Source organism: Mya arenaria, chromosome 14 (genome assembly GCF_026914265.1).
Source record: "Mya arenaria isolate MELC-2E11 chromosome 14, ASM2691426v1".
Classification (NCBI taxonomy): Eukaryota; Metazoa; Mollusca; class Bivalvia; order Myida; family Myidae; genus Mya; species Mya arenaria.
The window spans coordinates 24,997,858-25,016,512 of record NC_069135.1 but is presented as its reverse complement, the minus strand read 5'-3'; the positions used below and the strand labels follow the sequence as shown (position 1 = coordinate 25,016,512).

Here is an 18,655-nt window from a genome sequence, read left to right as displayed (position 1 = left end):
CTTCATAGAGGAATGCATCCTATACTGGTAAATTGAGGTCATTGAATTCGAATATTTGCCACAGCTGGGCAAAACGTATGTCACAAGGTCAAACATCAGGAAAACAACAATAATGGTTATGCCCCTGAAGTACTGTGAGTCTATCTGTTAGTCCCCATGATTTCTAATCCAATACTTTGGCATAGGCCCAAGTCAAATAGGTGGTAGCCAGGCTGCTTATGACCAACAATTGAAAACTATTATTTTGAGGTCTGTGTGTCAATGATCAAGGATGTGGTGACCTAAGGTTGGCAGGTTTGTCATGTTGTGATAAACCATTTTGAGGTCAATGAATCAACGATTAGGGTCAATTACTGATTAACACTTGGGCGTAGGAACCTCAAGAAAGTTTGAACTATACCAGTGGATGACCCTTATATGTAATAGATTCCAGAATTTAGATACGGTAAACGGTTAAAAGCCAAAAGTGCTAAAGCCTTTCATCTATATCATTCTTTTAAAAGTAAGCCAGTGCTAGTAATTTAGTTTCCTCACGCTCTTGAACATTAAAACGTTTATATTTTTATACTGATTTCCCTTTTCTAATAAGATTCTCTTAATCCTGGCGAAAATCTCTGCTCACATTCTTCTTGCTTTCATGTTATCTGAAAAATAACATAACATTTTTCTTCTATTTTTAGTTTTCTATCTTAGAAGATGACTCGCTGCACAAATACGATACAAGTAGTGTACCTGTACGGACCAGCAGAGAAGATAATCAAATATATGACCTCTACCACTTCCCCGATGGAAATGCATTATATGCATTAACAAAATCCAAGGTCAAGTATCAACAAACCATCCCCAGTTTAGTTGTAGATTTTCTCATTTTTAATCGTTTTCAATATAAAACGGTTTTCAATTATGTCCTTTTTGTACTCTAAGGGTCCATTGCAGCTTTATCTGTTTATTTTCTATGAAAGATGATTCGAAATAGGATCACCATTTTTGTCATGTTAAAACACGAACTTTAAATGAAAGACGAACGATGGCAATCAGTTGAAAATTGTTGAAGATAATATCATACAAAAATTAACAATGACAATTCACACACTTATTTTAAGCAAATAACTTTACTTGGCAATCTGGATGATCTGTGTCGGAGGACATTTAGTCTGTAACTACAGCCGAGCTGTATTATTTGATATTGTTTTTCAGATTTCCAAAATAAATGCAAGGTCTTGCTCTGAGACTGGCGTATCGGTATGCATACACTCTGAAACAATGAAGTTGAAAGACCCTCACTGTGGTTGGTGTGTTTTCAAACACAAGTATGTACAACCTCAAGTTTTTATATAGCAGGACATATAATAATTTGACCTGCTGTGTATGGGCGAGCAGGCGATTGGTCTTTCGGCTTAGTTGTCCGCTAAATAACTTAAGAAGTCTTTGTCCAATCATCCCCGAAATTGAACAAAATGTGTATAGGAATAATTTATAAGACAAGCCCGATAACCAGTCATATCGCTTGAGTCAAAGGAGAGTTATGGCCCTTAAATTATAGGAATTGCCTAAAATAGGTCTGGTCCGATCAATAACTTAAGAAGCCGTTGTCCAGTCATCACCATATTAAGACAGAATGTACATTGTTATATATGATGGGCATAACATGTTGGACAAGTTCAAGTATGGAAATTACCTAAAATTGCTATTGTCCGATCAATAACTTGACAAGCATTTGTTCAGTCATCACCAAATTTAGTCGGAATGTATATGGGCATAAAACCTCAGAATATTAATATATAACTAAACAAATCGCTCAAGTTACCTAAGACTTATTGTCCTTTTATCATAAAGATGTCTAGAGCACCATGAACATTAAACTGAGATCAGCGATATGGAGTCATAAGTTTCTCTGATATATTTTGGACTTGAATACATTTAAATAAACGATGATGTCGACCTATTTTATGCCTTCATCGATCTGTTGAAATTGTATTTCGAGATCTGACTGACATGGTATGTCGTTGTTACTCCTTCAAATGGCATCGTAACCGTTTCATTACCTTCCTTTTAAACAAAAGTTCTGCTCCTTTCATTGTTTATTTCAACTGCTGTTGATATAAACATCGTCGTTTTTCACCTGGCTGTTATTGTTAAGTATCCTGTCTCCGTTGGTCAGTATTGCTCATGTCAACACTAAAATACTTTTTGACTCTTTGCTGTTAGTTTTCTCCCATCATTTTTTGAGAGCCTAGGACAACAACTCTCATTTTCTTTAGTGGTGTTCCCGTTGTCGTTTTATCTTCCTTGTCATCACAGCTTCTTCATTGTATTTTTCAGTCACCAATCAATGTTTTAGAAATTTATTGTACTTGATGATCATTTGTATGTACAATTGTACGTGATGTATGCTACATTTGTCTCGTTGACTTTGTAAGAAGTTCAAACAGATTTACGTCAACAGAACGCAAGACAATTCTTTCAAATACAAACTTAATAACCCGCTGTGGTTAAGTATAAAATGAGCCTGAATATTATTTACTTTGTCATTTGGCGAGATTACAAAATATTGTTAACGAGTGCGAATAAAAAAAATGCCACTTGGCCAATTTTTAATATTATAAAAACTAAAATATTGATTTTCTTCTATGTAAAAGACATTTTAAACGAACATAAAATGTTGGAAATTGATAAAAATGGCCTAGTTATACCAACTTCCTGATGGTCTTAGAACCATGCAATGTTTTTTAAAAACAAAATGGTCATTACTATTATTGATATGTCACACCCGACATCAACACTTTTAATATCTGTTTTGACATTACTAGAAAATATAATATATGTTTTATTTGAAAAGCGTCTTTACCATATCATGATCGCGAAAACGCGTCTATGTTACTTTTGGAATAACGACATTGACGACTGTCACTCTGGATGCCTTATACAACATTGTATTACAAATGATAAAAAATCTGTATAAAAATCGTACCGAAAATAGGACTGTTAAAAGCAATTTCTTGACGGCGTTTACCCAACTGGTATAGCAATGTGTCGGGCTTGTGTATCCATACGCATCGGCACAGGCAAATATCGATACTGTGAGTGAGATCGATCTTTTGTTTAAAAGAACAACCCAAAATGCATGTGTAAGTTGCTGAGGTATAACATGTTCTATCAAACATGTTGGAATCAACAGTTTAGACAAATTAAATAGTTGGTTATATCCATAAATTATCATTTAATAATAATACCTAATTCAGAAATCATATGCTTTCATTTCAGGCTCTCAGAAATGTCTATATGCAATGACACATGGATTTCATCTGTTGATGGGTGCATAACACTATCTATAAGCCCACAGGGAGTAAAAGTTGGGGAAAGCACTGTAAGACAAAATTCTATTCTTTGTTTTTAGTTTGTCTTTTTTCGACATTGAAAACAGAAACGTTGGTGTCACCAATTTGTGTCTTAAAATTGTTAACCTATGCAATTATTCAGAAATTAAAGCATTTGTAGTACTCATTTTGTCAGAGACAATAAACACACATATATAGCGAGGGCTAAAATTATTATAATTGTTACAATTGTTATATTATACATTATTGACATTATAGTGGTTATAACTTTGTGATTTGCACAGCCCCCCCCCCCCCGTTTTTTACTCAATCATCAGACAAGTGTTTCTGTCGTTTTTAGCGATGCAATTGTAATAGGTTTTTATCTATGTATTTATGCTATTCCCATTACATACCAAGATCGTTTATGATGATATAAGTTACGATATATTTAGCTTTTATTAAATCGATATTTATATCATTATACTTAATCTTTAGTAATTATTGTAGGGCATATTTGATTTTCAAAGAATGCGGAAGTGGTTGACAGCCGACTTACTAATGCTCTGTAAACGTGTATGCCTTGGGTTGTTAAGCTGTCATATTCATACTTTTTGATTTCGATCATTTTCAATGTGAAGGGAGAGAGTGCCAGGAGAGAGGCCTTGGGTCCTTTATGGACTAGAGAAGGTTTAGGGATGAGCTTAAATGTTATGCTGTATTTAGAACTATATCATTATACTTAGAAAGAACGTTGTACAATAAAGAATTAACATTCGAACAGTTGTTAGTTATTAACTTGAAGAGTTATAACAAAAGTTTAAGTGAACAGTAGTATTACGCTACATATTTCAATGTTTTGGCATGTGTACTTTTTTCTTTCAGAAATATCTCTTATGCCCCCAATATGTCATAAAGTAATCAAACTGTCTGGCCCGTCCCCATGGTTTTCAATCAATAACTGAAGAATTCTAGGGCCAGAGACGTAACACTTACTTTTCTGGTTGATAATGACCAGCGGAACAACACGTTCGATTTTGAAGTCAGTGGTTCAAAGTCAAAGTTGTGGTGACCTAGAGCTTAAAATCTGTTTTTGACCAATATCTTAAGAATGATAAGGCCCGAGATAAGTTGATATCCACTCTAGTTTTCAGTGTGTTTTTTTTTCATTTCTATGTACAAACTTTGCTCTTACGGTAGAGTAGGTCATCATATTAATATGTTACATGACTATCTGTCCAATGAGGCCTTATGGGGGCATTTGTCACGTTCCTGTGGCTGCTCTTGATTTTTTTAGATATATCATTGCAATATTGCTTGGAAGTCACACAGTTAAAAGCAGTTCTCTATCTAAAATGAATAATAATTAATTTATCAAGTATATCTGATCATGTATTAGAAAAATATATGGCTTAAAATGATATGCTTTTAATGATAGCTTTAATATCATTAAAGTTTTATATAGTTCATTAAGTGTGTGTCTTATTATGTGAAATTGTGTACTCTTTATAACAAAAGTATTCCAAATCATTTAAAAAAGTGTTTTGAAAATCGATCAAAGTATTAATTCTAATCCTTGTTTTACAGGCTAGCATTTCAATTAACCCTGACAAGCTCCCAATTGCAAATTATACCTGTGCAATTTATGACAAAAATGCGACAGCTAGAAGCAACGGCTCTTCCCTGACCTGTTCCGTTGATGTGTCAGAAAGTGTGTATTACATTTATCTACCCTTTCAAATGTACATAATGGAAGAATATGCTTAATAAACTACAAATAATGCCTTATATTAATATAAGGTGACTTTAAATCAAAGTATAGATTTTTATCCCTGCCTTGCTCTTAGGTGCTCTTTCTTAGGCTACCCCTTAAATTTTGTTGACCTGAATAAATATTGAACTAGGCTCTGTATTTGTGTATCGGTCCGGGTTTGTCAGGGAAATGCGTTTATTCTTACCGGCCCGTCTCGATGTGTACATTCACCAGTAAAGAAGGAGAATGATCATTATGGTGTTCGTAGCTCATCTCGATTTTTTATATGGTCTGTTATTGTTATGCAATGAGAATGAGCCTCTTTATATACCATGCTTGACTAAAGGTTTATTAAACTGTGTATTATATACCAATTAAAACGTTATGAGAAAGACATACTTATTTCATCTGTGCTTAAGATGAACTGAAAACCACAAACTGACAAAGCAACGCCATTTCCAGTTCAACATGCATTGCCGAGATATAGTACATGAAACAATTCAAGACAAAATATATATCTTATATCTGTTTTTAACCAGAAAGAATACTGAGAACACAAGAATCATAATAATATATGGGAGTGCTCATCCAAGTCATATCTTGGTCGTCCAAGTCATATCTTGGAATGACCTTGAGGAATTCAAATGTAAGTTGTTAAAGAAATAAATTGCAATGACAGAAAGTTCATTAACTAAGAATAATAATATTACCCCGCATATGTATGGAGGTATCTCTCATAAACGGCATAACCTGATGTTTGTCCATACAATTGCTTGTTCGGACCATACCTTGGACTGAAGGGATTCGATTGAAGCTTGGTATATAGATAGGGCAATGAAATTATAAAATGTTTGAAGATCCATATTTATGTTATCATGTAACGCTCCACTTCTACTGATATTCGTGAATTTCAATTGCTGCTTTTATATTTTCAGTGCTTGCGAGTCCATATATTTACATGTAATGAATGTTTCAAACTTTTGTATTATAATGTAACAAACGTTCACCTTCTTCCAGCAATACTTATGTTTGAAATTGTGACTTCACACCCAGATAGTTGACACTAAAATTATATGTAATTGTAATATGTTGCATGACGCATCTTTCTGTCTCAAGATTGAAAGTAAGGTATGGTTTTCACGAAATAAAGAGGCTTCTTTTAATTTGATTCGAACTTTACTAATTTATTCAAATAAATATGTTTCCAAAAACAAATTGAGAACTGAATGTATGACTTGCTGTAATATAACCAATTGTGCAACTAATGTGACCAATTATGTTGTTCACAAGAATGTGGATTGAAATTGTTATATTGCACTCACAGTTGGATTTTAAATTGTGTAAAAGTGCATTGCATGGGGATGTGTCAGTCACAAGACCCGTGGCCTTTCCCTTAAGGTCAAGGCTACAGCAACCTTCTGAACTTTGTATGTTTTGCTATATAAGCCTTACTGATGATAGTTTGTGTCTGGTCGAAATCTTTTTCATACAAGGTTGGATTTTAAAATTATTTGGCAAAAGAGTCCATCATAGTATGAGGTTGTGAGGCAATGTGCAATGTATGATATATACATTAAAGAACCAATGTGTTTTATTCTTCCTCAGTTACCTCTCCATAATTGACATTTTCATGGCACGTTTAGTATAAGTTGAACTCCTTTCCACTCGTCTACTTTAATTGTTCTATCTAGGCAGTATCTCCGACACTAGGCGTGCGGGTGAGATAGCTTTAGTTTCTGTAGGTAACATGACTGTGGCTGTTGTGGAAGTATTCAATAACTAATTTAAAATGAGATATGGTTGCTTTAAGAGTTAAACTAGTGTCAAGGTGCCTTGACAAAAATGTAAGGTTGCATATTCTTTTTCCTCTATACAATGTTCTTTAAATGTTTAAAACGACCATCCCATGATTTAGCTAAATGATAAATGCCTCAATTGGTTTTTGGGTAATTTACTGTCGAACGTTCTCCTTTTGAGAGAGAATGTAACTATATTCTGCTCTATGAAACCGGAACTAAATTTTATAGCATTATATATTGTGTATCGGATATTCATGACAAACAGCTTTGAATATGTCACAACATTCACATTAATCAGTTCATTCCTGTACAATAGCGACCACTAAACGGTTGAGTAAGATTTTAAATATTAACTTTTTTTTAAACAAAAACAGTATTCCTCAGTTTAATCATTAAGACAAATAACCTATTTGTTAGTTAATATTATAAACATCGTAATTTTCTGTATTCCTTTTATTAACCACACATTAACACCAATGGAAAACATTCATATTGCTTCGATCATTCAAATAAAACAATCCCTATTCAAAATATTTTGAATTGAAACTCTTAAAGCATTTCGACAGAGGTTAAGTAACCCAATATTGAATAATTCTTTCTTTATTTGAGAATTCCCAATTTCTTGAACAATTTGAACTCCTTTATAGCATGATGCTGTGCTTATTAGTTTTGTTTTGGTTAAAAGTATGTAATCGTCTGCTTTTATATTTTTGTTTTCAAATATAATAATAATGAACTGTATTTTTGTTAATAAATTCAAGTTTAAGAAAGTAATTTCGCTAAATGAAATGAGATACCGGAACCTGAAATCCTTTAGGTATTTTAATAAATGGGAATCCTGAGCACACTGGTCTTGTACTTCTTCCCAAAATGCACCTCGACTATTAACCTCCTTAAATACTGTTAATTCTAGGTAAATTTTAAGTGGAAATTTTATAAGCGAAAAATGCTATATTTTGAAATCGTATAGCTGAAGATAAATCATAATATTCTCAAATCTAGTTTCAGCAAATCATCGTTACACGACATTTGGACTGTACGAAAAAACTAAAAATGTTCTTGTTGCTGAAACACCTTTTCTATTCTTCAATTGTTCAGTGTACAGCAAGTGAGTATAAAACTTACAAATCGAATTTGGAAACTGTTTTGGAGTGAATATTATAGCACTGTATATCATAAATATTCTATTAGAAGCGCATGCCCTTATAGACGCGCAGTGACACATTCCATGGGTACATTTTCTGATTATGTGTTTTGAACTGTGCCTACATAAATGCTTATGAGCGATTTGCATCAATGAAAAGCATAACGTTGTTAAAATGTTTTTATAGACCCATGCTCAGGCTTCTGAAGCCAGGCACTTAAGCTCATACCTGATTATATAATTAAAGTTACACACCACTTTTGATATATCAGGACCGACTTCTATAAATGACTGATCATCAAATTAAGTCAAATTTAAAAATAGTTTTCTGAATTGGGAAGTTATTCAGCACACAGGGCTTATTTAGCACACATGGTTTTCAAAAAGACACATGTCTGGCATGTCTAATAGGATATTAAGATATCTATTTAAGATTATATTGTCACCCTGGTATTTTTAGATTTCAGTTTGTTGAAACTTGATTTTATTTGAATCAAAATTTGAAAAATTGGGCAAAACAACACGCATCTTTAACAAACAAAGAAATATGCTATGTTTCCAAATGTTTGACCTAATAAGAAATGAAGGTTTTTTTTGTCAAATAAATACTTTTGGAACCGGTTTTTTTGCAGGAGCAGGCTAAATAAAAATATTCTTAGAGCCGATTAAAGAAATTGGTGTCTTTTTCTTCAAGGTGTGGTCAATGTGTTAAAAAAGCTGGAGCTCAATGTTCGTGGTGTCCAGTACAAGGTGTTTGTGTTGACGAGGAGGGAAATTGCACAAACAGTGGAGACCCAAGGATGAATTGGCAGGTTAATCAGGTAAATTTTGATTACTTAAGACGCAAGTTATTAGCCATTACTTTGTGTTTAGAAAGGATCATGCACTTTTGCTCATCTACTTTTTGATCCAGTCCTTGTGAAAAATCGACGAATATGATTGTTTGATGCAGTCTCAATCAGGTTCTGATATGGGTCATTATGGGTAAAAACACGAGAACATTAATTTAACTTGTAAACACAATTAAGGCTGCTTTTTCCATCTTACAACCATGATTTCCAGTCAAAATGAGTATCGGAAAAAACATGATTGGAATATATGTTATATTTTTTATGCATTGCACTGACATGACCTGTTTGCATTCATTTATAACGCTAGAACGGGTTTGTACTTTATTTCCAGACCGATGGTTGTCCACGATTGAAGAACAACAATGAGCATTTATACATTCATAATGGGCAAAAAGAAACTGTACATATTAAGGTGGAAAACCTTGATAATACGGTCAGTTGATTTTCCTTATAATGTTAAATCAACTAAATTTTTATGTCAACATCAAGATTATTATGATTTATGTTACAAGATAGTTAAAATGCTTTACATCCCTCCTTAACCTAACTACCTCATGTTTTACAAAATGATTTATTAGGTTAAGACATGGACATAGTTTTAATCGGTAAAACATTTTATCCAAGATTCATAAATATCCTTGAATGGGTATCGGAATTATTGAAGGGACTCGGACCATAGACCCAATACTATGTTAAAGTTTCAACATGATTTCTGTACGAGGTGTTTTCAAAAAGGCGCTTACGTGTATTGCAGATTTTAAAAATATATTACGTATTGTTATTTATCACAATTAATTGCTCAAAAAACTGTTGGGTTTCATGCAAAAATAGCAAAATGGTGTAACATAGACTGCATACAACTAGGCACTCTTCACAATATTGCTGTGACGTTGACGTCATTATTTCTCAACAACTCAATCTTATAGTAAAGCAGTTTGGGAATAAAGATTTTGCAACAAAGCAATCGAACATTTTATAATTATGATTTTATTTCATTTTATGTAAAAAACCATAGGATTTAATGATAACATTAATATACTGCAATAGTTAAGGAAGATTTGAGATGATCAAGGCTAAAAGCATGAATTTACTAGTGTGATATTGACTCTGCAATGTTCAAAATATTGCCCGAATGAATAAATAAATGGTGGTCAATATATCAAAATTGTCCATATATAGCACTAGGTTAAACATTAAAACCCTTTAAATGATCATGAGTCTCTGTGTGCAAAAAGGAAACGTTTATCTGGAGATACAGGTTTTTGCACTGGACACATTTCATATTTGTTTATTGTTTAAATCTGTCCACAGTTTTGCTATGTAATTGCTCTTTTTGTAAATGTATTATCGTTTTTTTTTGAATGATCAGTTTATCATTTTGGAATAAAAGTGAAGAGATTCATTCTGCTTTTTATATCACTTAGGACCTCTTTTATGTTATCTTTTTGCTTATTGTTGAGTAGTATACATGTAGCCATGATACAGATTAATTGATTTAGCGTATTAACAATATCCAAGCGTTTTAATTGTAGAACCATCTACAGGGGATACTTGTTGAGTTTTCTAACAACAATGAGACCTGTAATTATACTGATGATCAGATTTCCTGCAGTTTGAACTATGAGGTAGGTACACATAAATCAATGTGCCTAAATGTATGTAAACTCAAGAGGTATGTTTTGTTTCTTGTGTATGTTATTTTGTCCATTTACTGATGGTTCCTGATGCATCTGCCCGAAGGGAAGGTTCGAAGGATCTGTGTTGTAAGGTTATAGGGCACAGTACATGAACAGGATCGGTCACTTGTAAGAGGTATCCCATGTAATTGTACTTGCATTATTGCAGTGTATTAAAATAAGAAACACGACCCATGTTTAACGGTTCATATAGAAGACAGGTATAATGTAATTTCAGCTATCATTTCAAACTGGTGAAGTCAGCGTCCAAAGATAATCTAAATTAATTGTGTTTTGTCCCTTTTGGACTAAACATACGAGCCATGACCTTCACTGCATGGAGCCTGTTGTCACATAATGTGAAAACATCCTGCAAATATAATATTACTTTGAAGAGTAATATTTTGTTATGCCAGGCTTATTTGATTGTAAAACACAATTATAGCAAGTGCTTTGTCTCAAAGCAGTTTAGACAGTTATTTTTGAAATGCATAATATCCTTTTATAGTCCATTCGCGTGGTATTTCTTTATTGTCTTGTAATAGCTTTAACAAGTATTAAGTATTGCAAATTCATCCAGTAAAATTATTATTTTTTCATTATTTATATTTTAAGGGAACAGAAGTGGTTCAGAAGAAAAATCAAGTTACAATAAGGTTGTTTTATCTGTATGAAAATTCAACTAGTGAATTTGAAGATGACTTTAATAATACAGGTAAAAAAGGAACTTTGTTTTGATGGGAAAAATACATGCACATTTTGTTAGATTGAATAAATGAAAAAAATGTGTTAAAATTACCCTGCCTTTATTTACAATTTTTGTCAACCTAATAAGTGGAATTAAAACCAACCGGTTTTGGTTAGTAACTATCGCTCTAAAAGAAACTTATTATAATAAATTAATCTAAAATCATCGCTTTGTCATGACCATGACAACATGCGCTACCTACTGGTGTTAATTTGCTTTGTAAAAGTCATTAAAGGTTAACATTCCAAAATACTTATAATGTATTTGTTTTATTTTTCTGTTTAACAAAGCACAAAACTAATTGCTTTGCATACTTTCACATTAACACTTATATGAAATAAGAATCGAAGTAAATTCGAGGGAAAAGATTGCTAGAAACTACTGTAATGCTATACATAACCACAAACATGACAAAAAAAGACTTTTTTTTACAGTTATCTAAAAATAAAGTGAAACATATTATAGTTTAATATGCATTGTACAGGCGGGCGGGTGGGCGACGTCCAGTATGTTGTCCGCACAATAAATTTAGAAGCTTTTCTCATATCATCATAAATCGTCAGAATGTGTATTGGTAATATAGGACAGTTCGATATCCAGCAATTGATATGCAGTCAATCAAGAGTTATCACCCTTGAATTAGATATATAACTGAAATTTAGTCTTGAATAATTAATAATATTTGAAGCATTTGTCCAATCATCATTTAATTTAGTCAGAATGTGTATGGGTAAAATATATTGGAAAAATGATAGCAAGCCATTTAACTCAATTCACTTTAAAGTTATTGCCCTTAAAATATAGGAATTGCCCAAAATAACTCTTGTCCTCTCAAAAACTTTGGACGCCTTTGTCGAATGTCCAGCCAATTTGGTCAATATGTGAATTGGCATTGATTCTCGGATAAGTTGATAACAAGCCCCATCACTGTATTCAGTTTGAAATTATCGCTCTTCAATTATAGAAAGTACCTCAAATAGGTATTGTCCGATAAATAAACAACCTTTGTCCAATCATCACGAAAGTTGGTCAGGCATTATATCTAAGACAGGTTTTGTGACCAGCCATATCGCTGTTGTAACTCGAGAGTTATTGCCAATTACATAAAATTTGTATTGTTTGATCAATTGTCCCAGAAACCCTCTTCCAAGTATCCACAAAATGTGCATGGGCAGAATATCAAGCTCGATAAGGAGCCCTGTCTCGTCAATCATTCCATAATTATGACCCTTGAATTGAAAACTGTATTAATAAGGTCAGCTCTCTAAATTTGGCTTAACATACAACCACTTAAACATATCTTGGAATAATTAAATTAATATTATTAATGGCGACGGACATATTTTGTTTAAATATTGTTATGTTTTTTCGATTACAGTTACTGTCTATGATTGTGGTGAGCTTGGCAAAAGAGGCTGCAACTTTTGTAAAGCGCTATCTTGTCGTCACTTTAAATGTCATTGGAACAATTCTACAAAATCTTGTGCATTCACAAGTTCATGTGGTTGTGCAAGGAATAACACTAGTCGAAACAAATGTAATTCAGACTGTCCAGATCCAAACATAACAGAGGTATTTAAAATTTTAGGCTTTAAAATGTCATAGCCTTGATCTTTCATTGATGTGAATATAGAGCCAATATCAGACTCTTGTTAAAGTTTACGGCTTTGTTAACTTTCAAATCTTTACTGCATTGGAAATTTTATTGTATATTCATTCATTTCTGTTTAGCAGTATCAGTAAAGGAATTTGAGGCAACTTTTTTAAGTGAACTTGTTTTATTTCAATATAGGACAACCATGAGCACATCTTAAAATATTTTCTTTTAAAAAATTAACATTAAAGCTAGATACTATGTTGCTTACTTTCAATTAAAGTTGTGAACAATCAGCTCACTACAGAAACTGTCATTGTTGAACCATAACGAAAGATTTTGCCACTTTAACAGTTGTCATTCATGGTGGGATTTCGAAATAATTGTTTATCAAGACTGCTTTAAAATGGCAATGTGTCTGCCGTAATCCAAATATCTAAAATCAAGGTTATTGTGCGCCTCAGAACTATCTCATTTTCGATATATAAATATTTTTATTTACTGGTAATAGTTGTCATTATCCGGTCCATAACTTAAATAAATTGAAATTAGTGACTGTGACCGCCGTAACATAACAGAATGTCACTCAGGTTCCTAGATTCAACAACAAGGTCACTGTGCGCGTCTGAACGTGTTATATATTTTTGATAAAATGATAATAAGTTTTATTTTTTAACATATAGTCATAAAACTTACATTACGAATTTTATGTTGAAATGACAAATAAGTGTTATTTTCCATCATATAATCATAAAACATATATCATGAAATTTATTTCAAATTTTACTCAATCAAGCAATGACATGTTGTATCAAGGTAGCATATAGGGGTAATCATGAAGTCTGTGAATTCTGTAGTTTAAGATAAGAATTTGCACTCATCTTCACAATGACATCATTCAACCCTATTTTTAAATTTTATTAGAAAGCGTTTGTACAAGTTTAAGCATGCATTTATAAGGTAAAATAGAAGAAACTGTATTGATTTATTTTCGTACCAGGCAAAAAAAAAAACGCATTCTTGGAAAAGGAATAAAAAACAGAGCTCCGAATAACAATTAATCTATGGGCGTAAATTTGTTATGAAGAATATTATTTTTTACTGATAAGGAATATTTTTTAATGCAACATAGAAAAGATTATATAAGATAATATATTACCTCTTATTGGTGATTTATTGCTCAAAATAGAAGCTTGTCTGTTTTACAAAGAAAAAATAAGCCAGGCTATTATGAAAGTTTTGGTCACTGTCGTTGTCGTCATTGATGGCGGCATCTTCGTGCAGAAACGTTTAACTTGTCAATAGCCTATTAAAAAACTGTTCATCTTAAAATGACAATTAAAAAACTCGGTCATAAACACTGATGCCCTCGGAAACAATATAGTCTTAAAAAGTAGCCCATATTAAATTCGTGTTAAGTGTGTTTTATTTAAGCATTAAATTTGACATATGGCGAAGAGTATTAAGCTGTTTGAATTTTATCAACTTACTTCAAATGTCTCCAAAGCGTGATTTAGAAATAACTCAAAATAATTTATTTCAACACATTTTTACGTTTTAGAATTACTAAGCGTTATGATAATTGTGTTAATCACTGATGGTTTCATTACATTTGTTATAATCTTGAAGCCTTTTTACGAGATCTATCTCGAAGTTTGCCAGAGATGGCCAAGTTGTTGTGATTGTTCAACTGATACTGGTAAAGTGATTGTCAGAGACATAAGACACTTGTACTGCAATGCCCATAGCTCCGGCTATAACAATTTTGGAGATATGCCCCTTGTTAAAACATCATCAACAGATGAGTGTAAGAGTTTGCTTCTTAGCGCTCATGTGGCTTATGTTATTGGTTATATCAAGTATTAAGAAAAGATATATGTCGCTCTTTATCATCATTCCTTGAAGATATCTCCAGACGACGGCCCATTAACTGGATTTGTCAGTGTGACTGTCATTGGTAATGAACTGGGAGTAAATACTCAAAATCTCACTGAAATTTCAATATGCGGTAAAAAAAGCGACGAAAGGACACTTCAAGTTTGGGATGACTCTGAAGACAAATCTGATTTTGATTTGAAAGTTCGAACTGGGTAAGACTTACATTGCTTTTTTGCAGGATTTTTTTAATATTTAACCCAAGAAAATGCATGACTGGAATAACATGTCTAGTTTTAATTACCCAATGCATCACAACTCTATTAAATAGATTAAAACTTGATTACATAACCCCTGCAAAGTCAAACATATTCACAAACATAGCATTTGCAATACTTGAGCGGAAAAAGTGGATTATAATGAATTTGGATAATATAATCTTAAAATGAAACTGCACTGAAATTGGTTTACCATCTTTATTTAGCATAAAAAGGATATACATAGTTTTCACTCTTACAAGCACAGGTTCCATGATCACTTAAGTGGCACACGTTTTAAGGCCCCTTTAGAATTTCTTGATTGGTTAACCTTTTTTAAATCAAACTGTTGAATACATTTATCCATTGACAAATAAAATCAATCTGGGAAAATACTTCAGGGCCATAATACTAAAGCCAGTGATTGGAAAATTGCATCTTGTACATGAGGTCGTCCTTATATCTTCTGTCATCATTGCGGTTTCACTTAAACATGATGGTATTATTTGTTTATTCTTGGGAAAACTATTTACTGAAATGACTGAATGATAATGTGCAGATACATATATAGATATTTTTCTTGTTTCAGTTTTATTTACTATGCCAATACCAAAGGGACAGATTCCAATCAATTATGGTTTAATCTTGGAGGTCATTATTATAAGTTGCCTGTTGCTTTCAAACTCAAGGTATTTATTTGTTGTGTTCAATTCAAAGCATGGCAGATATAAAGAATTGAATTTGTCTGTCATTGTCACATGTTTTCAATAAATCTTAACAATTTAATTGTGCCGTGCCGTATATTACTTCTATTGATATTTGGGGTCACAAGCTCAATGTCAAGGTCATGGTCATTATCAGAAAAATAGTACAAAAAAATGTATTTGTTTTAGTGATTTACCCAAATGAAAAAACTAGAACTCCAATATGCGTGTGACAACCATTTTGCATAATAGGCAACACAATTGTCTATTGGACACTTTTCTAGTTGTGAAAATAGTTGATAAATATATGATTTGTACTCTTTTTTTTTGCAAAGTGAACAAAATAGTGTTTTTTTTCAGTATTTTACTTTTATGGACATCATGTGGTCTTCATGAAAATATTTGATTTCATTTCAGAACTCAATTTTGACAGATTTTTCCCCAAAATCAGGCCTCGAAGCCGGTGGCACAAGAGTTACACTTTATGGTTCAGACCTAGGTATTGGAAACCAAGTGGTAGAAAAGATATCTATAGGGACAGGTGGTTAAGTACAACCAATAGGAACAACTCCTGAGTAAGTTTACTATATGTACTATATACGCATTTACTTTTAATGTTCATACCAGTTTTACAATACCCCCGGCAGACGCTGTTTGAAGGAGAAATATTGGAGTCATCCTTTGGTTGGTCAGTCAATCGTTTGGTCGCAAGTTTTCTTGTCCGGAGCATAACTTGATAACTAATGGATGTAATTTAATTAAACTTCATACAATGATGTAATATAATAAGACAGAGTGAAGTGAACAAAATACAAAACTTTAATTAAGCAAATTACAGAGTTAGTGTCCTTCGTAACTTTTCCCTTTTCGGAACAATCCTTGAAAACTACTGGATGAAATTTATTGAAACTTCAAAAAATAAGACACAAAGAGAGGAAAGGCAATGCTCAAGACCCATCACTCTATTTTAACCAATTACAGAGTTATTGCCCTTGTTATTTTTTCTTGGCGGAGTATAACTAATAATGGATGGAATTTAATTATACTTCATACAATTGTAAAGAAAAGGAAAGAAAGAGTAGTGAACAAGAACCTAAACTCCATTCAAAAACTATTGAATTCAATTTCAGACAATGAATCACCACGATAAGGACCATAACTTAAGTCAATTACAGAGTTTTGGCCTTTGCTGCATTTTTCTTGTCAGAAACATAACTAAAAAACTACTGGATTGAATTTATTGAAACTTCTTAAAGTAAAACATAATTAGAGGAAGTGCAGTGTACAATACCCAGTACTTTTTTTTAGCCAGATAGAGTATTATTGCCGTACTTTTGTCTTGTCTGGAGCATAACTTGACCCAGGAACATTATACTTGGTATGCCAGTTGGTCATGAAAAGTGAATGACCCTACTAAATTTGGTAGTGATGGCCCAAAGGTCTATGTCTCGGTGACATTGAGGTGAACAAAAGGTTTCCGACAAATTACTTCAGAATGCTAGCACCAAAAGACTTCATTCTTCGTATGTCAATTGATCATGACCTAGATGACCCCTAGTGATTTCGAAGCCAGTAGGTTAAAGTTTATGATCGCGACGAACTAGAGCTGATTAATTGGTGTCCGCTCAATAACTAAAGAACACTTGCACCTTGGAACTTTATACTTGAAATGCCAGTTGGTCATGTCAGTCGATGACCCCTACTGATTGTGTGGTCAATAGGAGGTAAACAAAATGGTTTCCGCTTAACCAATTAAGAATGCTTGGGCACAGGAACTTCATACCTGGTATGTTAGTTGGTCATGATTAGTATATTACCCCTTTTGATTATGAGGTCAGTGACCAATCTGTTCGTCACCAATCTGTACGTCAGACTTCGATTCTTCGCCATAAATTAAGAATACTCGGACCTAGGATCTTCATACTTGGGCTAAGGAACTTCATACTTTATATGCAAGTTGGTCATGACCATAAGATGATCCACCGCTCTATTTTGTTTCGTCTCAAGTCCAAGAGTACAAATTGCATGTCGATTATTGATTATTAATTACCTACGACAATACAATGGGGGGAGACAAGCGCTTTTTCAAATAAAGGAAGCTCCAATTAAACTTTAAAGAATGGAAAAGCACAATGGTCTGTACTATATTTAAACCAATAATAGAGTGATTGTTTTCGGAGCATATTTTCAAAAGTAATGATTAAATTTAATAAACTTTTCCCCAAGGTTAAGTACAGGGATTATAAGTCTGAATAAGCTATTTGCATAGTTATTGCCCTTTGTGTTTTTTTCTTGTCCATTACTGTATCCGCAGCATTGTTATTTGTTGTGGTATCTTAATAAATTAACTGCCATTTTCTATGAAGGCGGCGTTCAGGGGATAGACAAAAAATCATTGTTAGCTCTAGTTTCCGTCTTTTGTACCGTAAGGATATATTGCAATGTATTTACATGTACTGCATGCAATTTTGTAAACAGTTCAATGGAAAACATTGAACAAAACAACTATGAAACCTGCAGCCCTTGGTATTAAAATTATACACTCGCCCTAAAGTGCAATGTCAATAAATCGTGTCATGGTGCCGTAACGATTACAATTATTGTTTTGTTTAAGAAAAAAGATAAGGAAACAATGAAAAATGTCAGTAGAATACACATGTGCATTTCGCTTTCTGATTTAGTATCACAAACTAGTCGAATGTGCATGCGCGAATCTTCCAATACTGCGCACAATAAACAGGATGTTTACTGATTGAATCTTAATTTATTTAATTTTGAATAACATGTTGTTATGTTAAATACAACATCTTTATATGTATGAAATAAAATAATTACTTTTATAGTGTTGATTCATTTGTTGAATAATGTCGCTTCTCCTTACTTCCAAAAATATATTTTTCACTCCTTTGTATAAACAAACATAACATTAGATCTACG

General features: G+C 32.8%; 1 protein-coding gene across 6 annotated transcripts in view; it reads left to right on the top strand.

The window, feature by feature from the left end:
• Window positions 1–18,655, top strand: part of LOC128217869 (plexin-A4-like) — a 33,714-nt gene that overhangs the window by 13,548 nt on the left and 1,511 nt on the right. For 3 of the 6 annotated variants that reach the window (XM_052925302.1, XM_052925304.1, XM_052925303.1), the window contains 13 exons: window positions 681–821; window positions 1,198–1,310; window positions 3,265–3,367; window positions 4,905–5,028; window positions 7,872–7,977; window positions 8,708–8,834; window positions 9,196–9,297; window positions 10,397–10,489; window positions 11,156–11,255; window positions 12,667–12,860; window positions 14,788–14,972; window positions 15,604–15,703; window positions 16,136–16,293. In XM_052925302.1, coding sequence (XP_052781262.1) covers window positions 681–821; window positions 1,198–1,310; window positions 3,265–3,367; window positions 4,905–5,028; window positions 7,872–7,977; window positions 8,708–8,834; window positions 9,196–9,297; window positions 10,397–10,489; window positions 11,156–11,255; window positions 12,667–12,860; window positions 14,788–14,972; window positions 15,604–15,703; window positions 16,136–16,267 — 1,620 coding nt within the window. In that variant the 3' untranslated portion in view covers window positions 16,268–16,293. Of the gene's footprint in view, window positions 1–680; window positions 822–1,197; window positions 1,311–3,264; window positions 3,368–4,904; window positions 5,029–7,871; window positions 7,978–8,707; window positions 8,835–9,195; window positions 9,298–10,396; window positions 10,490–11,155; window positions 11,256–12,666; window positions 12,861–14,787; window positions 14,973–15,603; window positions 15,704–16,135; window positions 16,294–18,655 lie in introns of those variants that run through there. The other 3 variants (XM_052925305.1, XM_052925307.1, XM_052925306.1) reach the window with 3 other exon arrangements.